General features: G+C 45.9%; 1 protein-coding gene across 2 annotated transcripts; it reads right to left on the reverse strand.

The window, feature by feature from the left end:
* Window positions 1-9,526: 9,526 nt before the first annotated feature.
* Window positions 9,527-12,629, reverse strand: LOC308576242 (uncharacterized protein). Of its 2 annotated transcripts, XM_081175420.1 has the most exons (9): window positions 12,033-12,629; window positions 11,887-11,918; window positions 11,622-11,738; window positions 11,403-11,482; window positions 11,174-11,282; window positions 10,997-11,080; window positions 10,658-10,762; window positions 10,296-10,347; window positions 9,527-10,193 (listed from the first exon to the last, which is right to left on the reverse strand). In XM_081175420.1, the coding sequence occupies exons 3-9, from the start codon at window positions 11,655-11,657 to the stop codon at window positions 10,162-10,164; spliced, it is 498 nt and encodes a 165-aa protein (XP_081031546.1). In that variant the 5' UTR covers window positions 11,658-11,738; window positions 11,887-11,918; window positions 12,033-12,629; the 3' UTR covers window positions 9,527-10,161. The 2 variants fall into 2 exon arrangements, with proteins under 2 accessions (XP_081031546.1, XP_081031547.1); XM_081175421.1 differs by lacking the exon at window positions 11,887-11,918.
* Between the last annotated feature and the right edge of the window lie 9,398 nt (window positions 12,630-22,027).

Raw genomic sequence — 22,027 nt, forward strand, 5'->3', positions numbered from 1 at the left:
GAGTGCCTGCAACAATACCAGAGACAGATTGGGGGAACAGAACCAGTAGATAAAAGCAGAGACTCAAATCACCCCCACAATGTGTTTCTTTCTTCCTTCGTTCCTACTTTTATCATTTGCATCCTTTCCCAGGTTCTCATGTTTCCCCACTGCCTGATAATTCTGCTTTTCCTCGCAAAAACATAGGCTGCTAATGCTGGGCATTTCAAGTCATCCCAAGCTGTTGCTTGATCAATTGAGTTTTAAACCATTCATCTGAGTTTGCATCTGTTTTCATATAAATAGGATGGCAGTTGTGCACGCGTGTGTGTGTTGCAGTCAGCACCATCTTAGAAAATGCATGCTCTTCAAATTTTTAGAAGAACTTTTTTAACAATAATAATAATAATAATAACCTATGTTGCCCAGTGAATTTGAGGGTGCTTTTCCCCAGTCGATCAAGAGGTTTTCAAGCTGTTCATCTAGCTGCTTGACTAAACACTGCATCCCTAATCAGCCGACCCTCTTACATCCCTTGCGACGAGATCTCTGACAGCCTTGGAGTTGGTTCTGTAGAAAAAGGTCCACTGGACCCAGGTGAGAGCGAAACAGACAAGCGGAACCATAACAGCATGGCAGCCTTAAGAGAAAGAAATTGGTTCACACCACTGGAGATGCTTGTGAACTAAGCCCAGTGCCAGCATGGAGGATCCTTGAGAAGCTGCTGTGGTCCTCGCCTGCTCAGGCCTGCTCCCATCTTTCCTCCAGTCAGTGCCAGGCACTCAGGCCCTTGTGGGGGCTGCCAAGCTTAATTCCATTGGGTTCACCCACAGACCTAGGAGAGGGTCCCATCACCCCAGCCATCGCTTCTTGCTCTTCCAGACTCCCCAGTACTCAAGCCAGTAGCTTTGCTCCAAGGTTCGCTTCGCAAAGAAACTACCTGTTCCTTCCCAGCTGTTTCTGAAAGGCAGTTCTTTAGAAGCCAGCTTTCAAAAGCCGTGGGGTTTAACACAGCCACCTATTCTCTGCCAGCTCTGCATTTAACTTTCCAGCTGTATGTAGTTACTTGAATGTATCAAAAGTTGTCCACTACCATCTTAGTTGCTCTCCCCATGTCCTTCACACCACACACAAAAAAAGATTATGTGGTTTACAGAACTAGATAGATAGATAGATAGATAGATAGATATAGATATATTTTCCTCAATACTTGAAATTTAGCCACTGCGCTTGGATTACAAATAGTAGAGGCAAGCTATCTCTTTTTGCCACCATGTGGGTGATTTTAATATTATTTTTCAATCTTAAAACTGCACGCAAGCATGAAACGTCAGGTGGGTGGGTTTGCATTTGTGTGCTTTTGTTTTGCTTTCGGTGGGAAAACTAGTATTTATTGCTTTGTTTAAGGAATAGAAGTGAGGTTTGGGAAAGAGAGCAAGGAAACCAAGCAGAAGTGGCTAATCCAGTCTATTCACTCTCATTCATGGATTTGTTACTGTCTCAGCGTCCCGTTTGTAGCGTCCTCACTAGATTTCAAGGAACCTCAGCCCTGATAACGTGTATGTGAGAAAGTGTGCTGTATGGGGTTTTTTCCCCACATGGTTATGCTTGATAACTTTTGTTGGTTGTTATTTTTTAAAATTTCATGTTGTGTGACTTTTTTTTTTTGTTCGTTCTTGCTTTAAATTGTACAATGCCGACTTAAGAAAATAAACTGATTTTTAATTGTTCGTTCTTTGTGCGAAGACCGCTACTGTATACCTTTCCGTCAGTTCACAAAAAAGGGATGTTTTCTAAAACACGTATTCAGCTACACTGGCATGAGGACTTTGAGGTGCACAAGGACTTTGAGATGCCCAAAGGAACTAGCTAGCTCCCCTCTAAATCTGTTCTGGGAGGTTACACCAACCCCGTCAAGCCTAGATCCAGGAAATGCTCATAAGCCATTGTTTCATTTTTATATGCAGTCTTGTATAACCCCCACCCCATCCCGCCCCCATTAAAATTCAAAAGTGATCTTAGACATGGGTGTATTATGCCAATAGCTTATCAGCAATTGCCTCTTAATATGGGAGTACCTCTGGTTTAAATGATGCCAATCGGATAGCAGCTTTTTGGGTACTCTGGATGCAGCCTGTGTGTGTGTGTCGTCATTGTCGTCTTCTGTAAAAGTACTTTCCCTTGGCCAAAGCTGAATAAAACCAGTGAGAAATGTGTACAGTTCAACCCCACACATTTCTGCAGACCGAAGCTGACGTACAATCTGACCTCTGGGGCAGCTTAGCTGCGATGGAGGAGGCCTGAGAAGTTTGCCGGGAATCTCAGAACGGGAGCCTGCTTGGCTTGAAAACCTAAGCAGACGTTTCCCCTTCAGAAGTGTGGGAAGAAATCTGGAGTAAAGGAGGGGCTTGTCTAAGGTTACCAGATTTTTTCCCCAATGAATCCGGGGACACTTTTCAACTTCAGTAGGAGTGATAGGATTTTGTATGGGGACTGATTTGTAAATCTGGGGACTGTCCCGGGAAACGGGGACACCTGGTAACCTTAGGCTTGTCGTTTTCGTGCGCTGCATCCCAGCAAAGAGTATTCCGTGGCAGACCAGTACTGGCAGCGGAGGCTTCATATAGAAGGAGTGCCAGTTGCTATAGGTAGGTCTCCTTCCCGTGAATTTGTCTGGCCCCCTTTGAAAGGGCATCTACCTGAGCGGCCATTGCCACCACCTCTTCTTTTCCAGAGAATGCAACCCAATTGCCTTCTCAATCCGGCCTGCGGACGGTCCGGGAATCAGTGTGTTTTTACATGAGTAGAATGTGTGCTTTTATTTAAAATGCATCTCTGGGTTATTTGTGGGGCATAGGAATTCATTCCAACCCCCACACAAAATACAGTCTAGCCCACCGCATGGTCTGAGGGACGGTGGACCGGCCCATGGCTGACAAAGGTTGCTGACCCCTGAACTATCCTACTGTACAAAAGTAAATTTTGCAATCATTGCTTTACCCACGATTGCCCCTGGCGTGTGGCGGCTTGTGCAGAAGGGAAGGCACCCCTCAGGCTCAAAGAGGTACCCCAGCCGTGGTTCACAAAACAGGAAATGAGAGGGCATACTATGCATTTAAAGCATATCTCCCTCACCCACCTGCTTTCTGGGAACTGTGGCTTACCCAGAGCTACAGTTCCAGCACCCTTAAGCAAACTACAGCTCCTGGGATTCTTGGAGGAGAGTGGTATGCACTAAACGCATGGTACCCATGGCAGGCTTTGGAATCTCCCCTAAAAGCTTCCTCCTCCTGCAGTTCCACATGTCGGTTTGGAGGTGCAGGCTGCCCTCTGCTGCTCAGTCCTAGCACTTTGGGGAAAGAAGATAAGATTCTTGCAGTGGCAAAAGAACCTCCATCTGCACCAGTCTCAAAAACGGCCTCTTTTTTCACTTGCTCCTTCAGTTTTTTCAGACAAACCATAGGATGTTTATACTGATCGGATTACATGCCAATTACATATGAAATCCGCCTTTCTACTAGCTGGCACAGTGAAGGTTACACAACCAATTAGAATAGGTGGCGATTTGCTTGGCCATATGGCTTTTGGGTTATCCAGTTTCCCCCCCCCCTGTCTCTTAACTGCAGTTCTTTGCTGTTTCCTATGCCCCTTCCAGCTAATCTCTGCCCTGCTTTCTTTTCTGCCTCGTTTCTTTTATGTTGCTGCCGCCAATCATTTCTGGGTGCAACTTTCCTATCTGAGGGCAATTTACTTGGAAGAAAGTATTTTTGCACTTTGTGGGGTATGCTTCTGTGTTGGAGTGCCTGAAACTAAGGAACACAATCTGGAATATCCTTTATTATTCACTTGTAGGATCGCTGATCAGCGAAGCGCATTGTTAGCTGCATTCAGAGGTGAAGTTTAGCTGGAGTGCAGTAGCAATCTAACGATGCCCTGAAACCTCAGGCATTTTCCTAATTTTCAACAAGAAACAATGACAGAAGGAAGCGTCAGCAGATTTTATGCAATGCTTAAACATTGAGCATGGGCTTTTAAAAAAAATGAGCAACATGACTCTAGATCTGAAAAACTAATAGGCGGAATATGTGGTCCTGGTCTAATGATAGGTGAGAACAGTGAACAGACCCTCCATAGTTCTACGCTTCAGGGTTTCAGCAGGCAAAACAGATTTCGAAAATGTGTATTTTCAGCTGTGGTGCAGGTGTGCCTAAATTGACTGTGGACATTTCCTCCCACTTGTGGTGAGCCAGGGCGGCTCAGCAACGCAACTGCTTGTCTCCAGTGGAGGCAAGCTCCTCTCTCACGGAGAGCCATTCCTCCAGACGATGAGAGTCTAAGTCCAACCCTGGCAGGCATGTCCAAAGTCTGTTTCAGGGCCTAATCTGGCCCACTGGTCGGTTGAATCCAGCCCCTGTAGCAGTTTATTTTGTGGGGTAAAATCCTAAAAAAAAAAACCCTCAACTTCAACCCTAAAAAAAGCTCAACAACTTTGGGGTAAAATCTACCACAGCACTGACTGCGACATGGTCACTCCCTGGTGGTGAGCAAAGAGGACCTGTAGCCAATCTAAGGTTCTGCACTTTGGCAGGAAAAACCAGCTGCACCAATATAACATGGGGGACACCTGGTTTGCTCGTAGGGAAACCTAGGGATGTTAGTGGACCACAAGCTTAAGATGAGTAAACCTGAGAGTGATGCAGCAGCAAAAAATGCTAATTCTATTTCAGGCTGTAACAACAAAGGTGTCCCAATGAATGGAAGACAATAAGACAATGAAATTCAAGACAGTAACAATTTATTGTGCATTTATTCGTAATCCATTAAAAATATTTACAGTGGTGCCCCGCAAGACGAATGCCTCGCAAGACGGAAAACTCGCTAGACGAAAGAGTTTTCCGTTTTGGAGGTGCTTCACAAAACGAATCTCCTATGGTCTTGCTTCGCAAGACGAAAATGTCTTGCGAGTTCCTGCGGGGTTTTTCCCCTCCCCCCTTTTTCTAAGCCGCTAAGCCGCTTATCAGCTGATCCGATAAGCCGATAAGCCGCTAATAGCACTAATAGCGCTAATCCACTAATCTGTCAATGGGCTTGCTTCGCAAGACGAAAAAACCGCTAGACGAAGAGAATCACAGAACGGATTCTTTTCGTCTTGCGAGGCACCACTGTATTTTTATTCCATTCTCTTCCAGTTCTTTTTCTTCTTGACACGTGGATTTACACAGGGAGTAGATCATATATCCCAAGGAATGGAAAAACCTAAAATTCCGTGAGATCTTTTGAGGCAAAAGAATGTTAATAATTTTCGGATCTCTCTCTGCCCCCTGCCCTGTCCTGTCTTTTGCAAAAGCAAAGGTGTCAACCCTGTGCCCAGACAGCAAGACCCTCCCCCCTCGGCCTCCCTGAGGTGGTCCAGAGGAAAGAAGAGCAAGGCATAAGGCACCAGCTGGGCTGCTGGACTTGCCAAAAGGCCTACAAAATGCCACCCAACCATCATAGGGACTCCACTCTGCATCTGTGTAGGGTTTACTCGGGAGCCTTGTCTTCCCCTGAAGCCATCCGATGGGATCCCTGTCAGTGATTGTAAAAAAAAGGAAAGGGTTCTGACCTCCCTTTGTCTCCTCAGACCCTTGTCGGCATAAAAGAGTCCACAAGAATATCCTTGCAGAGTGCTTTCTGCTTTTATTCTTAAAAGTCTTTGTGCAAAAGCGACTGGCCAACTGTACACACCTCAACACTACCAGCTTTCACTAACCAACCAACCAACCCAACACCAAACTAACATTTCTCTCTCTATATACAACCCGGTGCAGACCGCTGACTTCTGCTGACCCGGCTTTTTTAAGCATTAAAGAAACAGCGGCCATTTTAGCCGTGACACCCCTTCTGTTTCTTAAATGCGAAAAACCCCAACAGGTCAAATACATACATACATACATACATACATACATACATACATACATACAGTACACTATATACATAAACCTAGTTTTGTCATCAATTAATTATGGCATGTTGCTGGCAAAGGCTTGGTAAACAAATCAGCAATGTTATCCTGTGATTGACAATACTCCAGTTTGATTACCCCATTCTGTACACAATCTTTAACATTTGCATGCCGGATAGCAATATGTTTTGATGCGGATTTCATTATTTCCAAGCCCGCTAACACAATGCACGATTGGCTATCTTCATACACTCGGATAGGCAAATCTACTTTACAATCTAGATCTTTTAGTATCTGTATAAACCACATGATTTCATTGCATGCTAGCGACAGGCTCCCATATTCTGCCTCACAGGATGAGGTCGCAACAAATCCTTGTTTCTTTGACCTCCATCCAATTATGGAATTGGCAAACATCATAACCATTCCAATTGTAGATTTTCTAGTAGCTACACAGCTTCCCCAGTCCGCATCAACAAATACTTCTAGTTTTTCGTCTTGTGTACTAGATATCTTCAAACATACATTTAATGTCCCCTTTAGATATCCGATAAGCCTTCTCAAAGCACACCAATTGGCAGTACTGGGTTTAGATACACGTTGGCTCAGAACATTTGTAGCACATGCAACGTCTGGCCTTGACCACTGGCTTAAATACAGCAGTGATCCTATTTTTGAGTGATACAACTCAGGCTGATCAAATTCATCCTCACACACTGTCTTTGGGAAATCTGGTGTCATGGGAGTCTGAACTGGCTTGCAGTTTTCCATGCCAAACTGCTCTATCAAACGAAGAATTTTCTCTTTCTGGCTCAATAGGAAGCTTCCTAACTTACTTCTACTCCCAAGTAATTGCTTACAGGCCCTAAGGCTTTAAGCTTAAACTTCTTTCCAGTTGACTTGTGAGCTTCTGGATCTCATCTGTGGAACTCCCTCCTACAAGCAAATCATCAACAAAGACTAAGAGCATTAGATATTTGTTGCCTGTCCCCTTGGTGTACAGGCATGGATCAGCCACACTCCTTTTAAAACCAAGTTTTACAAGGGCTTCATTTAAACCCTGTTCCAACACCTTCCACTTTGTTTGAGACCGTAAACAGCCTTTTTTAAAGGCCAGACTGCACCATTCCCTCTTCAAACCCAGGGGGTTGTCTCATTAACACTTCATGGTCTAAATTTGCATGCAGATATGCAGCATCAGCATCAGAATGGTGCACTGCTAATTGTCTTGCAGCAGCAATAGAGAGCATTAAACGAAAAGTTTCACTCTTTACAGTTGGAGAAAACACTTCATCATAACTCTCCCCTTTAATCTGAGTGAACCCTCTGGCTACTAATCTGGCTCAAAAACGTGGTTCCCCAGATGCAAGGGTTTTTCTTTTATAAACCCACTTGCATGACACCACTCCGCCACCAGGTGGTGGCATTATGACCTCAAACACTTTGTTACGTTTAAAAGAGTCCATTTCTTCTTTCATAGCTTGTTCCCACAAAGCACGTTCCCCAGGGGATAAGTCTAAGACTTCATCATAACTTTGTGGTTCCACACAACTCACACTGCATACTTTCATTCCTCCTAGGGTCAAACACTGAGGAGGTACACCTTTGTTTGAACGCTGGGAGTGCCTAGGCACAACTACTTCTTCTTCCTTCCTTATCTCTGGCCCTTCTTCCTCTTCCTCTTCCTCTAGAGAAGTATTATCTATTGCCACATCTTTTGGGGAAATCTGTGCCTCCTCCTCATCCTGCTCCTGTGTTGCCAATGGCTGAGAAGAAGCCTCTTCTCTTACTTGCAGAAGCAGTAGGCAATCTGGGTTGGCATGGATCGCAGTCCATCTGTCCTGGTCAGCAAAGTCTGCACTTCGTGACAGAACCACGCGTTCTGGGCGTAAATTGAAACGCCACCCTTTGCCATAGGGCTGATATCCCACAAACCGCAGTCTCTGCGCTCTAGCGCCCCCTTTCTGGCACTGAGCTTTGGGGATATTTACATGTGCCCAAGAACCCCCGTTATGGAGCATTGTCCACTCTGGTTCTTTCCCAAACAACACACGATAAGGAATATCTTTTATAGAGCTAGACTAGGTTCTATTAATCAAAAGGTTTGTTGTAAGGAAAGCCTCACCCCACAGCCTATGGTTGTTACCCAATCCTGCATCCACTAGCAGGCAATCCTTTACTGACTGTATTACAGCCCCACGTCTTTCACACAGACCATTTTCAGCAGGGCTATAAGGGTTAGTCAAACGGTGAGTGATCCCCTTACGTCGCAACCATGCTCCAAATTGTCTGTTCAGAAAATCTCCACCCCTATCTGTTTGCAACTGCACAACAGGGCGAGCGAAGAGCTTTTCAGCTTGGGCAACCCATTCTCTGAATGTGGGGAAACACTCCGATTTCTGCTTTAACAAAAACAACCAACTAAAACGTGATTTATCATCTGTTACCAGAAAAGCGTATCTGGCGCCCCCTTCAGTCTTCTGTGGAAAAGGGCCTATCACGTCACAATGGACAAGTTCTAAAACCTCTTTAGATACTCTGTCACTTTTAGAAGCCATAGGCTTCCTCTTAGATTTGGCCATTTTACATACATTGCAATCTAGGAAACAGTTACAGCTATTTACTTTTAGGTTCTTGCACACCTTTTGCATCTCTGAAAGCACATGGAAATTGGCGTGACCCAGTTTTCTGTGCAGTTCATGCACACACCCCTTATGAACCGGCAAATTATCCTGAACCACCTGGGCTGCTTTAACAGGCTTGTCCTGCATTGCATATAACCCATTTTCCAACTTTGCATGGCCACATACCTGAGTTCCATTCTTTATCAGACAACCATCCTGCGTGAACTTAACACTATACCCTGCATTAATCAAACAGCTTACAGACAGTAAACAATAGTCCAAACTGCTGACAAACAGAGTCTCTGGTAGAGTAGTGTTGAAGCACTGCAGGAAACATGTTCCCTGGCCATCAATCTTGCTTCTATGACCATCAGCAAGATAGATTGAGTCTTTTCCATCAGCTGGCTTCCCCAGGGTCTTAAAGTCCTCCCGACTGTTGCAGATAATCCTGCTGCTACCAGAGTCCAGCAACCATGTTCCTCGAGGTATCTTCCTCTCCTCTCGAGAAAATGCAGACACAAGATGAGCAGAACCCGTGTTCTTCTTCCCTGAAGAGAACCCCTTCTGCTTACATTTCTGCATCAATTGCTGTCTCTGCTCCATGTCGTCTCCTGGAGGTCTTGCCCTGCATTGACATTGGAGATGCCCGGCTTGGCTGCATCTATAGCATCTCCTCACCGCCATGCCCAAGTCCCAAACTTGGCGTTGCCCCATTGGCAGATTCTGCTGCTGGCCCCCTCAGCTGTAACTCCTCCGCTCTTGGAGTTCAGCCTGTCTGTCTGACCTTCTTTCTGCTTCTTCAGTCAATCTTCCAACCACATACTCAAGGGTCAGATCTCGGGGACGCATACTCTCTATGCTGTTAATCACAGGCAACCAGCTTTCAGGCAAACTTGAAAGGATAATGTAGGTTTGATCAGTTTCATCCTAACGCTTACCTCTCTGTTTCAGTGTTTGAAGATGAGTTGCCAAACTCTCACCTTCTTTCATAACAGTCCTGAACAGCCTTTTGGTCAGAGAAATTATAGTTCCAGCAGTTTCTCTGACATGCATTGCCCTTAATAAATTCCAGCACTCAAACGCTGTGCTGGCATTTGCTACATGCAATAACTGAGAGTTGCTCAAACACAGCATAATTTGGGCACGAGCCCTTTCATCCAGCCGTCTTTTCTCAGTAGAGTCCCGTCTCAAAACCTCAGTTTCAACACAGTCCCATAGTCCATCTCTCCTTAACAACTGCTGCATTTTTATTGACCAACTCAGCCAGTTGCTTTCTGAGAGAAGTTCAAAAGGGATGCCTCCCCCAATATTTACAACTTGGGAAGACTGGAAATCTGCCATCTCTGCTGGTGCTTGCTGAGCCCCTTCTGTGGGGTCTCCAGCAATCTCTCCTGACTCTCTCTTTAGAGTCCGACTGGACAGTCCTGGCTGGCACTCACCGGCTTCTAGCTGCTGCCTCTGTTGACCCTCAGGTCCCGCCTGGCTCTGCAACTGGTGTAGCCGCTCTGTGAGTCGCCTACTGTGGTCCTCTAGCAGTTCAAACTGTTCCAGTAGCCGACGCTGAGTGCTTTCCTGATCCTCAGATCCTGGCCGCTCCAGTGTCGCTGCAGACAGTTACGGCTCTAAATCCTCAATGATGATGTCATCTGGATGGAAGAGAATGAGAAGAGAATGCAAATGAAAATGAAAATGAGATTTCCCCACAGGCCTTTAGTCAAAGGGCACTGTCTCCAAGGTGTGGGGCTTACCTTCTTTTGGCTTCCGGCGGAAGCACGCCAGTTCCGGCCGAACGACTGTCATCTGCAGGGGAAAGAAAAATCGGGGTCAGATGGGAAGCAAGAGAGCACAGAAGCAGCGCCAAGCCAGGAAGGACAGGTCTCCCTCTGTCTTGGGCCCAGTCCCTTCTTCCAGAGGACCTCCCTGGGCCCTGCAGCCTCCTGGGCAGAGGTGGAAGGGCAGCAGCAGGAAAGGGGGCAGTAAAAGCCTCTGGCCTCATCCTGACCCCCAGGGACACCCCCCACAAATTCTGCACTAAAGATCACTTGGGGATGTGATCTTGGGGGGGATGGAAGTAACCAAAGAAATGAATAGAAGAAGGCAAGGTACTTACTCTGAGTTTGGGATATTTCCTGGCAATGGCCAGCAGCAAAGAGATGCTGCTGGCCGCAAGTTGTTGTGCCTCCCCACTTTCCCCCAGGGCGTATCCTCTGAGGTCCTGCAGGAGGAAAGAGCATTTCAGAGTCAGGGGCCAGTCTGGGCCAAAGCGGCCCCCACTGCCCCCACCACGGAGTCCCTGGTACTTCTGCACCATGAGGGGTTGCCAGCTTTGGTCTTGGACCAAATTGGGGGCCAAAGAGGCTCTGTGCCCCAGAAATGGGGCAGTCCATTGGGTAAGGGACGGGGGGGGGAAGAACCCTAAAATCACCCCGGATGCCATAGGGACACTTACACTAAGAAGTTGGAGGAGGGTGCCAGGGTTGGGTGCTTCCATTAGAAGACTGCCCAGCAGAAGCCGGTAGTGCCTCTTCAGTTCCTGCGGGAAAAGAGAGAAGAGAGTTGGATTCTGCAAGGGTGTGATGAAGAGGAAGAAAGAGCCTGTGAAGGGAAGTCAAAACAAAGGACATACTTCTCTCTTCTCCTCCTCCTCCTCCTCCTTGGCCCCACACAACACAGCCTCCAACATCCTGTGCAGGATGGCACTAATCATGTCAGAGGTGAATTTGGGCGTCATCGTGCTGCAGAAATGAAAGGGAGAGGGTTAGAGTCTCCCTTGCCCCTTTCTCCCTCCCGCCTGCTCTTTCCCCCTGGAGTTCTGCCCCCCCCACAACCCCATCGACGCCAAAGACCCCACTCACCTTAGCTGGAGGAGGGCCTCCAAGGCAAGGGCCAAGGTCAGGGGGCAATCCCTGAAGTGCTCCAAGGGCCCCAAGATGTCCTGGAAGAGAACAGAGGAGGAAAATCAGCTCCGACCCCAAACACCAGGCTTGGCTTTGCAGGGGAATGGCAACCCCATGGCCTAAGCCGGCAGGGTCCTCCTCCCCACAGATGCACAACCCCTTTCCCCCACCACTCACCAGAATTTTATGGGCTGTCTCCTCCTTGGAGCACATCAGGGATCGGCGCCCCCTGAGCTCAGCTGCCTGGCAGCTGTTGATGACCCCCAGGATGTAGAGCTGTTCATCCTCTAGCAGCTGAAATGCAAAAGTCAGGCTGTCAGTTCCTCGTGAGGGGAGGGCTTCTCCGCATCTGAGAGTGCAGAGTGGGGGCAAAGAGCCCGGGGGACAGCGGGGGGCAGGTCTGAGGGATCCAGTCCCTGCTCTTGTTTTCTCCAATACTTACCTCTGGGGCTGGGATGCTGAACCGCAGCAGCACTGCAAACAGAAGGACAGGGGAAGAGGTGAGTCCTCTTTTGCATCCTTGGACCAGTTGCCCCCCATGCCCATCCCTGCCCTCCTCTGTCCAAAAAAGGAGGGCCACTGGCTTACCTGGCGCCACGGGCTGCTCTGTGTCTGGCTGGGGGGCCACCCTGTGGCAGCGCCTGAAGAGGCGCCTTAAGCACCTGATCCTAGAAGAGATGAGCGGAAAGAGTGACTCAGATGCTGGCAGCCCCAATTCTTGGGGGGTGTTTGGGGGTGAGGAGGGGAGTCTGGAGAATACAGTGAACCACTGGCGAATTGGCAGAACAGAAATACGTATGTGGAGCCTAATTGATCATTGCCAGCCCACTCTGACCAATTCCTTCCATCTCTCTGCAGTTCAGTGACCTGAAGGGGCATCACCAGAGCCTGAAAGAGGCAGCCCAAAGCATGAAGGGCTGGCAGAGAGAGAAAGGAGGTCCCAAGTGCTCTGGGTTCAAGAGCTACCGCCATGTCAGGGCCCAGAGAGCCTGGCCCCCTCATTCATGCAGTCAAGCAGTGTATAAATTTCATGAAGCATTGTTACCAGAATTTTTGGAAAGGGTGGCGGGGGTTTCGCCCTCCAGCAGGCACCATACCCCACTCCGACTGTACCCCAGATCGACACCTTCACGTCTGCAAATGTCCCCACAAAAGACATCCTGAGACAGTCCTTTCCTTTTTCTATTCCAAAGGCTGCCATAAATAAGGGTAGAACATTTGCCCTAATGAAGGCTGAGCCTTTTGCTCGCTCAACCAATCCGCTCAGACTATCCAAATATCCAACAGCAACCAATGAGCGCCACGAAACAGTGCCCTCCAGCACAAAGCACTGACAACAACAACAGAACAAAGCACACAGGCACTGCAGCTGCCGACCAGCCATGGCCTCTGCTCTACAAGTAGGAATTCCCACTGGGAAAAGGGGAAAGTCAGAACCAGCCATGAAAACCATTCTTGGTCCATTGAAACTAGTCTTTCAAGTTTCAGTCTAGGCTCTTGAACTACCAACCCAACTGTACGCTTGTGAAACATGGACCACTTATAAACGCCATCTCCAACGCCTTGAAAGATTCCATCAATGGTGTCTCCGAAAAATGTGACACACCACTTGGGAAGGCAGGCGAACTAACACCAGTGTCCTGGAAGAAGCAAAGATCACCAGTGTTGAAGCAATGATTCTTCAACACCAACTTCGTTGGACTGGTCATGTGGTGCGGATGCCTGATGATTGTCTTCCAAAGCAACGACTCTATTCCAAACTTAAAAATGGAAGGTGTAATGCTGGTGGCCAACAAAAGAGGTTTAAAGACTATCTCAAGGCAATCTAAAAACATGTTGTATAAACAAAACATGATACAAAAAAGAATAAGAGAGGCTAAAATCAAGCATTTACAAGAAGAAATAGGCAAACAAGAAAAATTATTAGCGAAAACACCAAAAAAGAGATTGCAAACCAAACCATTAAAATATTACAAACACAGCTCTCAACACCCTTAAATGATGAAACAGAAAGAAATTTAAAATGGATGAACAAAAATCATTTGAATTTGGAAACAGACCAGGTAAATTACTTGCGTGGCAGATAAAGAAAAGACAAAGAGAAAGACAAATAAAGTAGTATATGAAGGAAAAACAGTGGTGGCAGAAGAAGGAATAAATAAATGCTTTGTAAAATACTTCACCAATCTATATAAAAAAGGTGCAGAAACTCGACAACAAATTATAAAATATCTTCAAGGAAAACAAATCCCAAAAATAGGTGAAACCAAACGGAAGCAGCTAAACGCACCAGTAACAACAATGGAGATACAACAAGCCATTTCCAATCTTAAACTGGGGAAGGCTCCAGGTGCAGATGGACTATCCGCGATACACTACCAAAGGTTAGAAGATGCTATAACAATGCCTTTTAAAAAATTAATGAACGAGATCATGCAAGAAGGAAAAATACCAAAGTCATGGCAAGAAGCCAATATTGTATTAATTCACAAACAAAGCACAGCTAGAGAATTAGTTAACAATTACAGACCAATATCATTATTAAATAATGATTATAAATTGTTCGCGGGGATATTAGCAAATAGGCTGAAATCGGTCCTAAAGGATGTAATAGACCAAGACCAAGTAGGATTCCTCCCAAATAGGCATATAATGGCAAATAGGAGAATAGTATTTGATCTAATTGAATATTTGGAAATGAGACCCAACAAAAAAGCGGCGTTTATGTTAACAGATGCCGAGAAGGCTTTCGATAACCTATCAAGATCGTTCCTTCAGGAAGTAGCAGAAGCAGTAGGACTGCTGAAAACTACTGCAGAGCAATAAACACAATATATGAAAACCAGCAGGGATGTTTAATAATAAATGGTGAAAAGACGGATCCTTGAAATCTAGAGAAAGGTACCAGGCAAGGATGCCCGCTTTCACCGTTCCTTTTTATACTAACTTTGGAAATCCTGATTTTAGAAATAAAGAAAGAAAAAGAGATAAAGCGAATTACATGAGGCAAGGATGTTTTCAAAAGTAGAGCTTTTGCGTACAATATTATATTAGCACCTGAGGAGCCAGGAAACAGTCTCATGAAAGCACTGAGGATAATGAATGAGTTCGGGAAAGTAGCAGGCTTCAAGATAAATGTGTCAAAAACAAAACTTATGGCAAAAAACATACAGGAATTAGAAAAGAGCGAACTACAGGAGAAATTGGGTTTGGAAATTGTTACAAAAGCAAAATATTTTGGTATAGAATTGACGATGAAAAATATTAATCTATTTGGAAACAATTATGAAAAAGCCTGGAAGGAAAATAGAAGAGATCTAGAAACCAGGAGTAGATTAAAGCTGACGTTACTGGGGAGAATATCTATAATTAAGATGAATGTTTTACCCAAAAAGATATATTTGTTCCAAACAATACCAATAATAATGAAAGAAAATTGTTTTGATGAGTGGAGAAAAGATCTAACAAAATTCATATGGCAAACCAAAAAAACCAGGCATAAGGTATAAACTATTAACAGCTAAAAGGGAGAGAGGAGGACTGGCATTACGAAATCTAAAATTATATTATGAAGCAGAATGTCTGGTGTGGTTAAAAGAATGGATTATATTGGAAAACACTAGTATTTTAAATCTAGAAAGTTTTGACAATAGGTATGGATGGCAGACCTACCTAGCATACGAGAAGGTTAAGGTACATAATGGCTTCAAAAAGCATATACTCAGAAATTCATTGTTTTAAGTTTAGAATAAACTTTAAAGTCTTAAAGTTTAGGAATAAACAGCTATTAGAGCCACAAATCCCTTTATGGATCTCTCCATTAGAAGCCCATGCAGTTAAAAAACACAATATGAATCCGAACTGGGCAACATATAGACAAATACTGGAAGAAGACCAAGGAAAGTTAAAATTAAAAACATACAAAGAATTAAAACAATATGGGATGGATAATTGGCAATATATACAATTAAAAAGTGTGTTTAAGCCAGATCAAAGGTTTTGCCAAAGAACAATTGCTATTTAGCACCATTATATTTCGAAACAATAGGAAATTATTATCAAAAATTTATACTATTATTGGACTATGATTTGATGAAGAGGTAAAAGAAATAATGGTCAAATGGGCACAAGATATCGGCCATACTATATATTTAGAACAATGGGAGAAAATCTGTCGTGAAGATATTCGCTTTGTCCACCAACCCGAACAGATAAGCTTCGGGATTTTTTTTATCAAGGGTTTGTTTAGCATTTTCTTAAGTTCCTGATGTATTATTCCACAAAACTTCTTTATTTCCTTGCAACCCCACCACATATGAATTATCATTCCAGGTTCTTTGTTACATTTCCAACAAAGGTTGGATTTGAATTTATAAATTTTGGCGAGTTTAACTGATGTTAAATACCACCTGTAAAACATTTTAACCAAATTTTCCTTTATCGTATAGCAGGTGGTAAAGCGAATATCCTCGCGACAGAGTTTCTCCCATTGTTCTAAATATATAGTATGGCCGATATCTTGTGCCCATTTGACCATTGTTTCTTTTACCTCTTCATCCATAGCGATTGTTCTTTGGCAAAACCTTTTCTTTGATCTGTCTTAAAACACTCTTTTCTGCTCAGAAGGAAGATGGCGACCAGAGGAGGCACTTGGGACATGGCTAGGGGCAGCCATCATCCCTGAAGCATGAGACCACGTACACAGCAACCCTTCTGCCGGGGTGATCATCACTGCCCTCCTGGTCTCTGAGTGCCAGACAGGTAGCCATCTCAAGGACCAGAGTGGATCCAACCTATCGTACATGGCTTGGGGACTTGGCCAGTACAATAGGGGGTACTCAACTTGGCTGGGAAACAGGACCATGTATATATTTTCTTTGTTTCACTGAATGGGTGTAAGGTGGAGGTCAAGGGAGGGACAGGGACAAACCTGATACTCAGGTGTCCGCCAGAAAAACCTCCCAGTTTGTGACACACACCCCCCCGGAGATGAAGAGAAAGGGGTGCTACTTACAGTCTGCCCATGTCCACAAAAACCCTAACTATAGACTATGCACAGGTGTGCACAAAAAAACAAAACAAAAAAATTAAAACAAAGAACAAAAAATAAATTAAAATAAATAAAAGTGTTAAAATAAAAGAATAAAAGAAAATCAAAATAAATCAAATCAAATAAATCAAATAAAAGTAATAAATGAAATCAAAATCAAAATAAGAAAACAAAAAAGAACAAATCACTCCTCCTCTAACTGCCACCACCAACTGCCGCTACCACCTCTGTCCGTTCTCCTCACTAACCCACAATGGCCGCCTGCAAGTCAGTGGCTTTTAAAGGAGAAGCAAGAGATGTCACAAAGGAGGGCGGGTCCTTGTCACCGTGGCAACCACCCCCCCCCAGGACCTGGCCCTTCCTGAGTGGTGATGCTCCTCTGTCAGAACTCGGAGGCACCTGCTGTTCCGCCTGCAGAATGCTCTGATCCCAAACTCTCTAGCCCTACGACTGGCTCTGCCACGATAAATCCATTTGTTTCTAAGGTGCTTGGTGCCTCTCTTTTTCTACGTTTGCTGCGGGGGGCTTAATCATATCACTACCCTTCTGCACTCTGTGAATTAAGCAGGGCATGGATTTGAAAGCATTTGTAACTTCTGCCACATAATTTTCAGGTGGAACTCAAATCGGGAGAGAAAAGGGCAAATGCAGCCTGCTCTTTCCATGTGGGGGGCACATTTCGTGGTGCATGCAAGTTTAATGGTGGGCCATAACATTAAAGGCAGGCATGTTGCGGACCTGTCCGGCCTAAGTGGGGAAAGGAACCATCAAATTCGCTCATAAAACCTCTCTGGCATGGGAGCACATGAATTCCAGAGCCATGGGCACATGAATGCTTCACAGTCTGTTGTTTTTCTGCGGAATTCACATTTGGAAATATGCCCAGACGCAAAGAGCACATACCTGCTTCTTTCCAAAGGAGTGCTAAAATCAGTTAACAAGTCCCCAAAGAGGCAGGCCTGTTCCAGTCCCCACCTCAGATAGTCTCAAAGGGCGAGGAAGCCAGTGCAAATTTACCTGCAATTTCAGCAGAAGTTGTGTCTCAAGAGTGCAGCAGCTAACTTTTGGCTGACCAAAATTTTGGCACCTTGGCTGAATGTCCTGGAGCATGCACAGAAATCCTTGACCTCCAAGAGGGAAATGTAGCATTTCAAAGACCGCAGGGCAAATGTGCTCCTGAGCATATGCAGAATCCTTTTCCTCTGGTGAGGTGCGGGGAACCTTTGGCCACCCCAGCTCTTGCTAGACTGCAAGTAGACTCCTGTTAACTCCAGCAAGCAGGAGTTCAGCAACATCTGGAGGGCCAGAGGTTCCCCACACCTGAGCTGGTCTGTGCAGGTATCTGTGGATTCTGGAGTCCCAGAATTCACCTTAGGTATATATTTTTTATGTTAGTGACTTCACCTGCCTGATGCTGCATTGGGGGTGACCTAGGATGAGATGGCTGGCAGGAACTCATGCTATGGCCTGGCTGACTTGCTTGCACAGTAAACGGGAGACGAGTACTCAGTGTGTAATCTGATCACAGTGAAGAACGGTCACAAATTCCCCAAATCTCTTGCTAAGCAGCAAAACTCTGTATTGCTGCGTCTGCCTGCTGGCATTCGCAGCAGAAAGCCATTCGTACTTCTGCCTCTGTTCTGGTCTCTGAATGGAAGCATGGTTCGTATCCCACTACTGACACCAGTTTCTGTTGAGCCGTGGATTCCAGAGTTTTGCAGGAATGGCTAACTTAGCAGCATTTTAAGCAGCTCTTGTAAAGTTGGAAAGGACCACAAGGGTCATCTAGTCCAACCCTCTGAAATGCAGAAATCCTTTTGCCCAACATGGCACGGCTTCCACCCTAGGATTAAGAGTCTCATGCTCTACAAACTGAGGCGTATGTTCTGGTATAAAATAAAAATAAATTCAGCTGCTCTTAAGAAAGACCCTCAGCTGTGGATTGTTGGTTGACACTGCAGGGGTGTGTGAGAGAGTACAGATCCTCCAAGCGTCATTCTGGTTTCTGATTTGATCCCGGAAAGTCCCACTTTTCCTTAGGATGCCCCTATTTTCATTGGAGAAATGTTGGAGGATGTGCTATGATGTCCCTGTTTTCATCAGAGAAACATTGTGAGGGCATGGAGTCGTGCGATCCTGGAGCCAAGAAGATCAAGTAACTATGCAACCTTTAGAAGGCAGCTGAAGACAGCCCTGTATAGGGAAGTGCGTAATGTTTTCTTATGTTTTTATGTATGTTGGAAGCCGCTCAGAGAGGCTCTGGCAGCCTTAGTCAGATGGGTGGGGTATAAATAAAATAATAATAATTCAAAACGACCTTGACAGTTTAGAGAACTGGGCAAAAACAAACAAGATGAATTTTAACAGGGAGAAATGTAAAGTATTGCACTTGGGCAAAAAAAATGAGAGGCACAAATACAAGATGGGTGACACCTGGCTTGAGAGCAGTACATGTGAAAAGGATCTAGGAGTCTTGGTTGACCACAAACTTGACATGAGCCAACAGTGTGACGCGGCACCTAAAAAAGCCAATGCAATTCTGGGCTGCATTAATAGGAGTATAGCATCTAGATCAAGGGAAGTAATAGTGCCACTGTATTCTGCTCTGGTCAAACCTCACCTGGAGTACTGTGTCCAGTTCTGGGCACCACAGTTCAAGAAGGACACTGACAAACTGGAACGTGTCCAGAGGAGGGCAACCAAAATGGTCAAAGGCCTGGAAACGATGCCTTATGAGGAACGGCTAAGGGAGCTGGGCATGTTTAGCCTGGAGAAGAGGAGGTTAAGGGGTGATATGATAGCCATGTTCAAATATATAAAAGGATGTCACATAGAGGAGGGAGAAAGGTTGTTTTCTGCTGCTCCAGAGAAGCGGACACGGAGCAATGGATCCAAACTACAAGAAAGAAGATTCCACCTAAACATTAGGAAGAACTTCCTGACAGTAAGAGCTGTTTGACAGTGGAATTTGCTGCCAAGGAGTGTGGTGGAGTCTCCTACTTTGGAGGTTTTTAAGCAGAGGCTTGACAACTATATGCCAGGAGTGTGCTGATGGTGTTTCCTGCTTGGCAGGGGGTTGGACTCGATGGCCCTTGTGGTCTCTTCCAACTCTATGATTCTATGATTCTATGATTATCATTATATTATATCATTAATATTATACTATTTTTATCATCCAATATTGTTGTTGTTTAGTCGTTTAGTCGTGCCCAACTCTTCGTGACCCCATGGACCAGAACACACCAGGCACTCCTGTCTTCCACTGCCTCCCACAGTTTGGTCAGACTCATGTTTGTAGCATCGAGAACACTGTCCAACCATCTTGTCCTCTGTCGTCCCCTTCTCCTTGTGCCCTCCATCGTTCCCAGCATCAGGATCTTTTCCAGGGAGTCTTCTCTTCTCATGAGCTGGCCAAAGTATTGGAGCCTCAGCTTCACGATCTGTCCTTCCAATGAGCACTCAGGGCTGATTTCCTTCAGAATGGATAGGTTTGATCTTCTTGCAGTCCATGGGACTCTCAAGAGTCTCCTCCAGCACCATAATTCAAAAGCATCAATTCTTCAGCGATCAGCCTTCTTGATGGTCCAGCTCTCACTTCCATACATCACTACTGGGAAAACCATGGCTTTAACTATATGGACCTTTGTTGGTAAGGTGATGTCTCTGCTTTTTAAGATGCTGTCTAGGTTTGCCATCGCCTTTCTCCCAAGGAGCAGGCGTCTTTTAATTTCATGACTGCTGTCACCATCTGCAGTGATCCATCCAATATTATTATTGTTCTAAGAATTTTAAGGTCTTACATATATAAAATAAATGTTCAAAAATGTACCAAGCACCCCCCCCCATATATATATACATGTCTGAAGCCCACAGAAAAAGTCCTGAAAGCATTTTGTCCCTTCCAAATTTACCTCAAATATTCTCTCCCCATTGTCTTTTTGCTCTCAAATCCTGTCTTAAGGGCACATTTAAGATTTCCGAAATTAAGTAGTTATCATCACAAAAGAATGGCAGGCTCTCCAGGCAAACCCTTGCAGGGGTTTCCTGCTAGCCCAGGGGTCTGCAACCCGCGGCTCCGGAGCCGCATGTGGCTCTTTTCCACCTTTGCCGTGGCTCTGGGGCGGATACTAGCGAGGGGAGGAGGTGCATTGTGCGCCCCGACACTCCCTACTGTGGCGGGCGCTGTACTGGCTGTGACGTCGCATGGGGCGGTGCGTGCGTGAGTCACGCACGGTCCCGACGTCACCTTCCCGCCCGCCCGCCCGCTACATTGTAAGGGGCATGTACGCTGGTCACTGCATTGAAAGGGGACATGTACGCTGGTCACTGTTTTGAAGGGGAGTGAAGAACACACAAACAAAAAAAGGTAACTTGTTAATTTAACGTTATTTCTATGAGGAGGAGTAATTCTGAGGGGTCAAACAAAGAAATAATAAAAAATGACAAAAAAGTTATTTTTATGACGAGTTTTGCGGCTCCCAGTTGTTTTTTCTTCGGAAATGGGTCCAAGTGGCTCTTTTAGTCTTAAAGGTTGCAGACCCCTGTGCTAGCCCCTTCTCTGATGTATGAGGTATTGGGGGTGGTCTTGGGTTACACCCCTTCTGTGATATATGTATGGGGGTGGTCTTGAGCACCAGGGCGGGGAATTTCAAAAGTTAATACGTATAGGAGTTTGCCCACCATTGTTCTGGATCCCTCTCCCCCTTTGTGTGTGTGGGGGGGTGGGCACCCTGTTGCAACAGTTCAATAAAGATCAGGCTTAGGAGCTGCTTTGCTTCTCAACATTCCCTGCTTGGCCTCTGTTATTTTCTCCTACCGATAGAGAACCTACCAAAGGACTCTACTCAGGGAGAAGAGTTCTGAGATTCCCGGCAAACTTCTCAGGCCTCCTGCATCGCAGCGAAGCTGCCCCAGAGGTCAGATTGTACGTCAGCTTCGGTCTGCAGAAATGTGTGGGGTTGAACTGTACACATTTCTCACTGGTTTTATTCAGCTTTGGCCAAGGGAAAGTACTTTTACAGAAGACGACAATGACGACACACACACGCCCTCCCCTCCAGCTCCGGGCTCCTCCCCTTCGCGAAGCCGGCGCGCTGCTGCGCTCGGCCCCGTTCCGCCCCTCCGCGGCTGCCGTAGTCGGGCGCCGCCGCTGCCGCTGTCCCTTTCCCTTCCCTTGGCTCCCACGTGGTTGCCGGGCAGGAGCAGCTGCGGTGGCGGCGGCGGCGGAGTAAGTGGCCGGAGCGGCTCTTGGCGGAGGGCAGGCGCGGGGAGCGAGGGGATCCCTTGGTGGAGGAAGGAAGGAGAGGGAGAGGGACCCCGGCTGCGCCCCGCTCGTATGCCCTTCCTAGCCTGGCTGCGGTCCCCCATTAAAATTCTAAAGTGATCTTAGACATGGGTGTATCATGCCAATAGCTTATCAGCAATTGCCTCTTAATATGGGCGCACCTCTGGTTTAAATGATGCCAATCGGATAGCAGCTTTTTGGGTACTCTGGATGCAGCCTGTGTGTTTGTGTGTCGTCATTGTCGTCTTC

This window comes from Podarcis bocagei (genome assembly GCF_964188305.1).
Source record: "Podarcis bocagei genome assembly, chromosome: 16".
NCBI classification, from domain to species: domain Eukaryota; kingdom Metazoa; phylum Chordata; class Lepidosauria; order Squamata; family Lacertidae; genus Podarcis; species Podarcis bocagei.

Bases quoted from the DNA above. Each gene is read 5' to 3' on its own strand.
- LOC308576242 (XM_081175421.1), bottom strand. From the start codon at position 11,657: ATGTGCTCCAAGGAGGAGACAGCCCATAAAATTCTG. The intron at 11,283-11,402 runs GTGAGTGGGGTC...TCATTTCTGCAG, and splicing joins GAGGCCCTCCTCCAGCTAAG to CACGATGACGCCCAAATTCA. The intron at 10,763-10,996 runs GTAAGTGTCCCT...TTCCTCCTGCAG, and splicing joins CCCTCCTCCAACTTCTTAGT to GACCTCAGAGGATACGCCCT.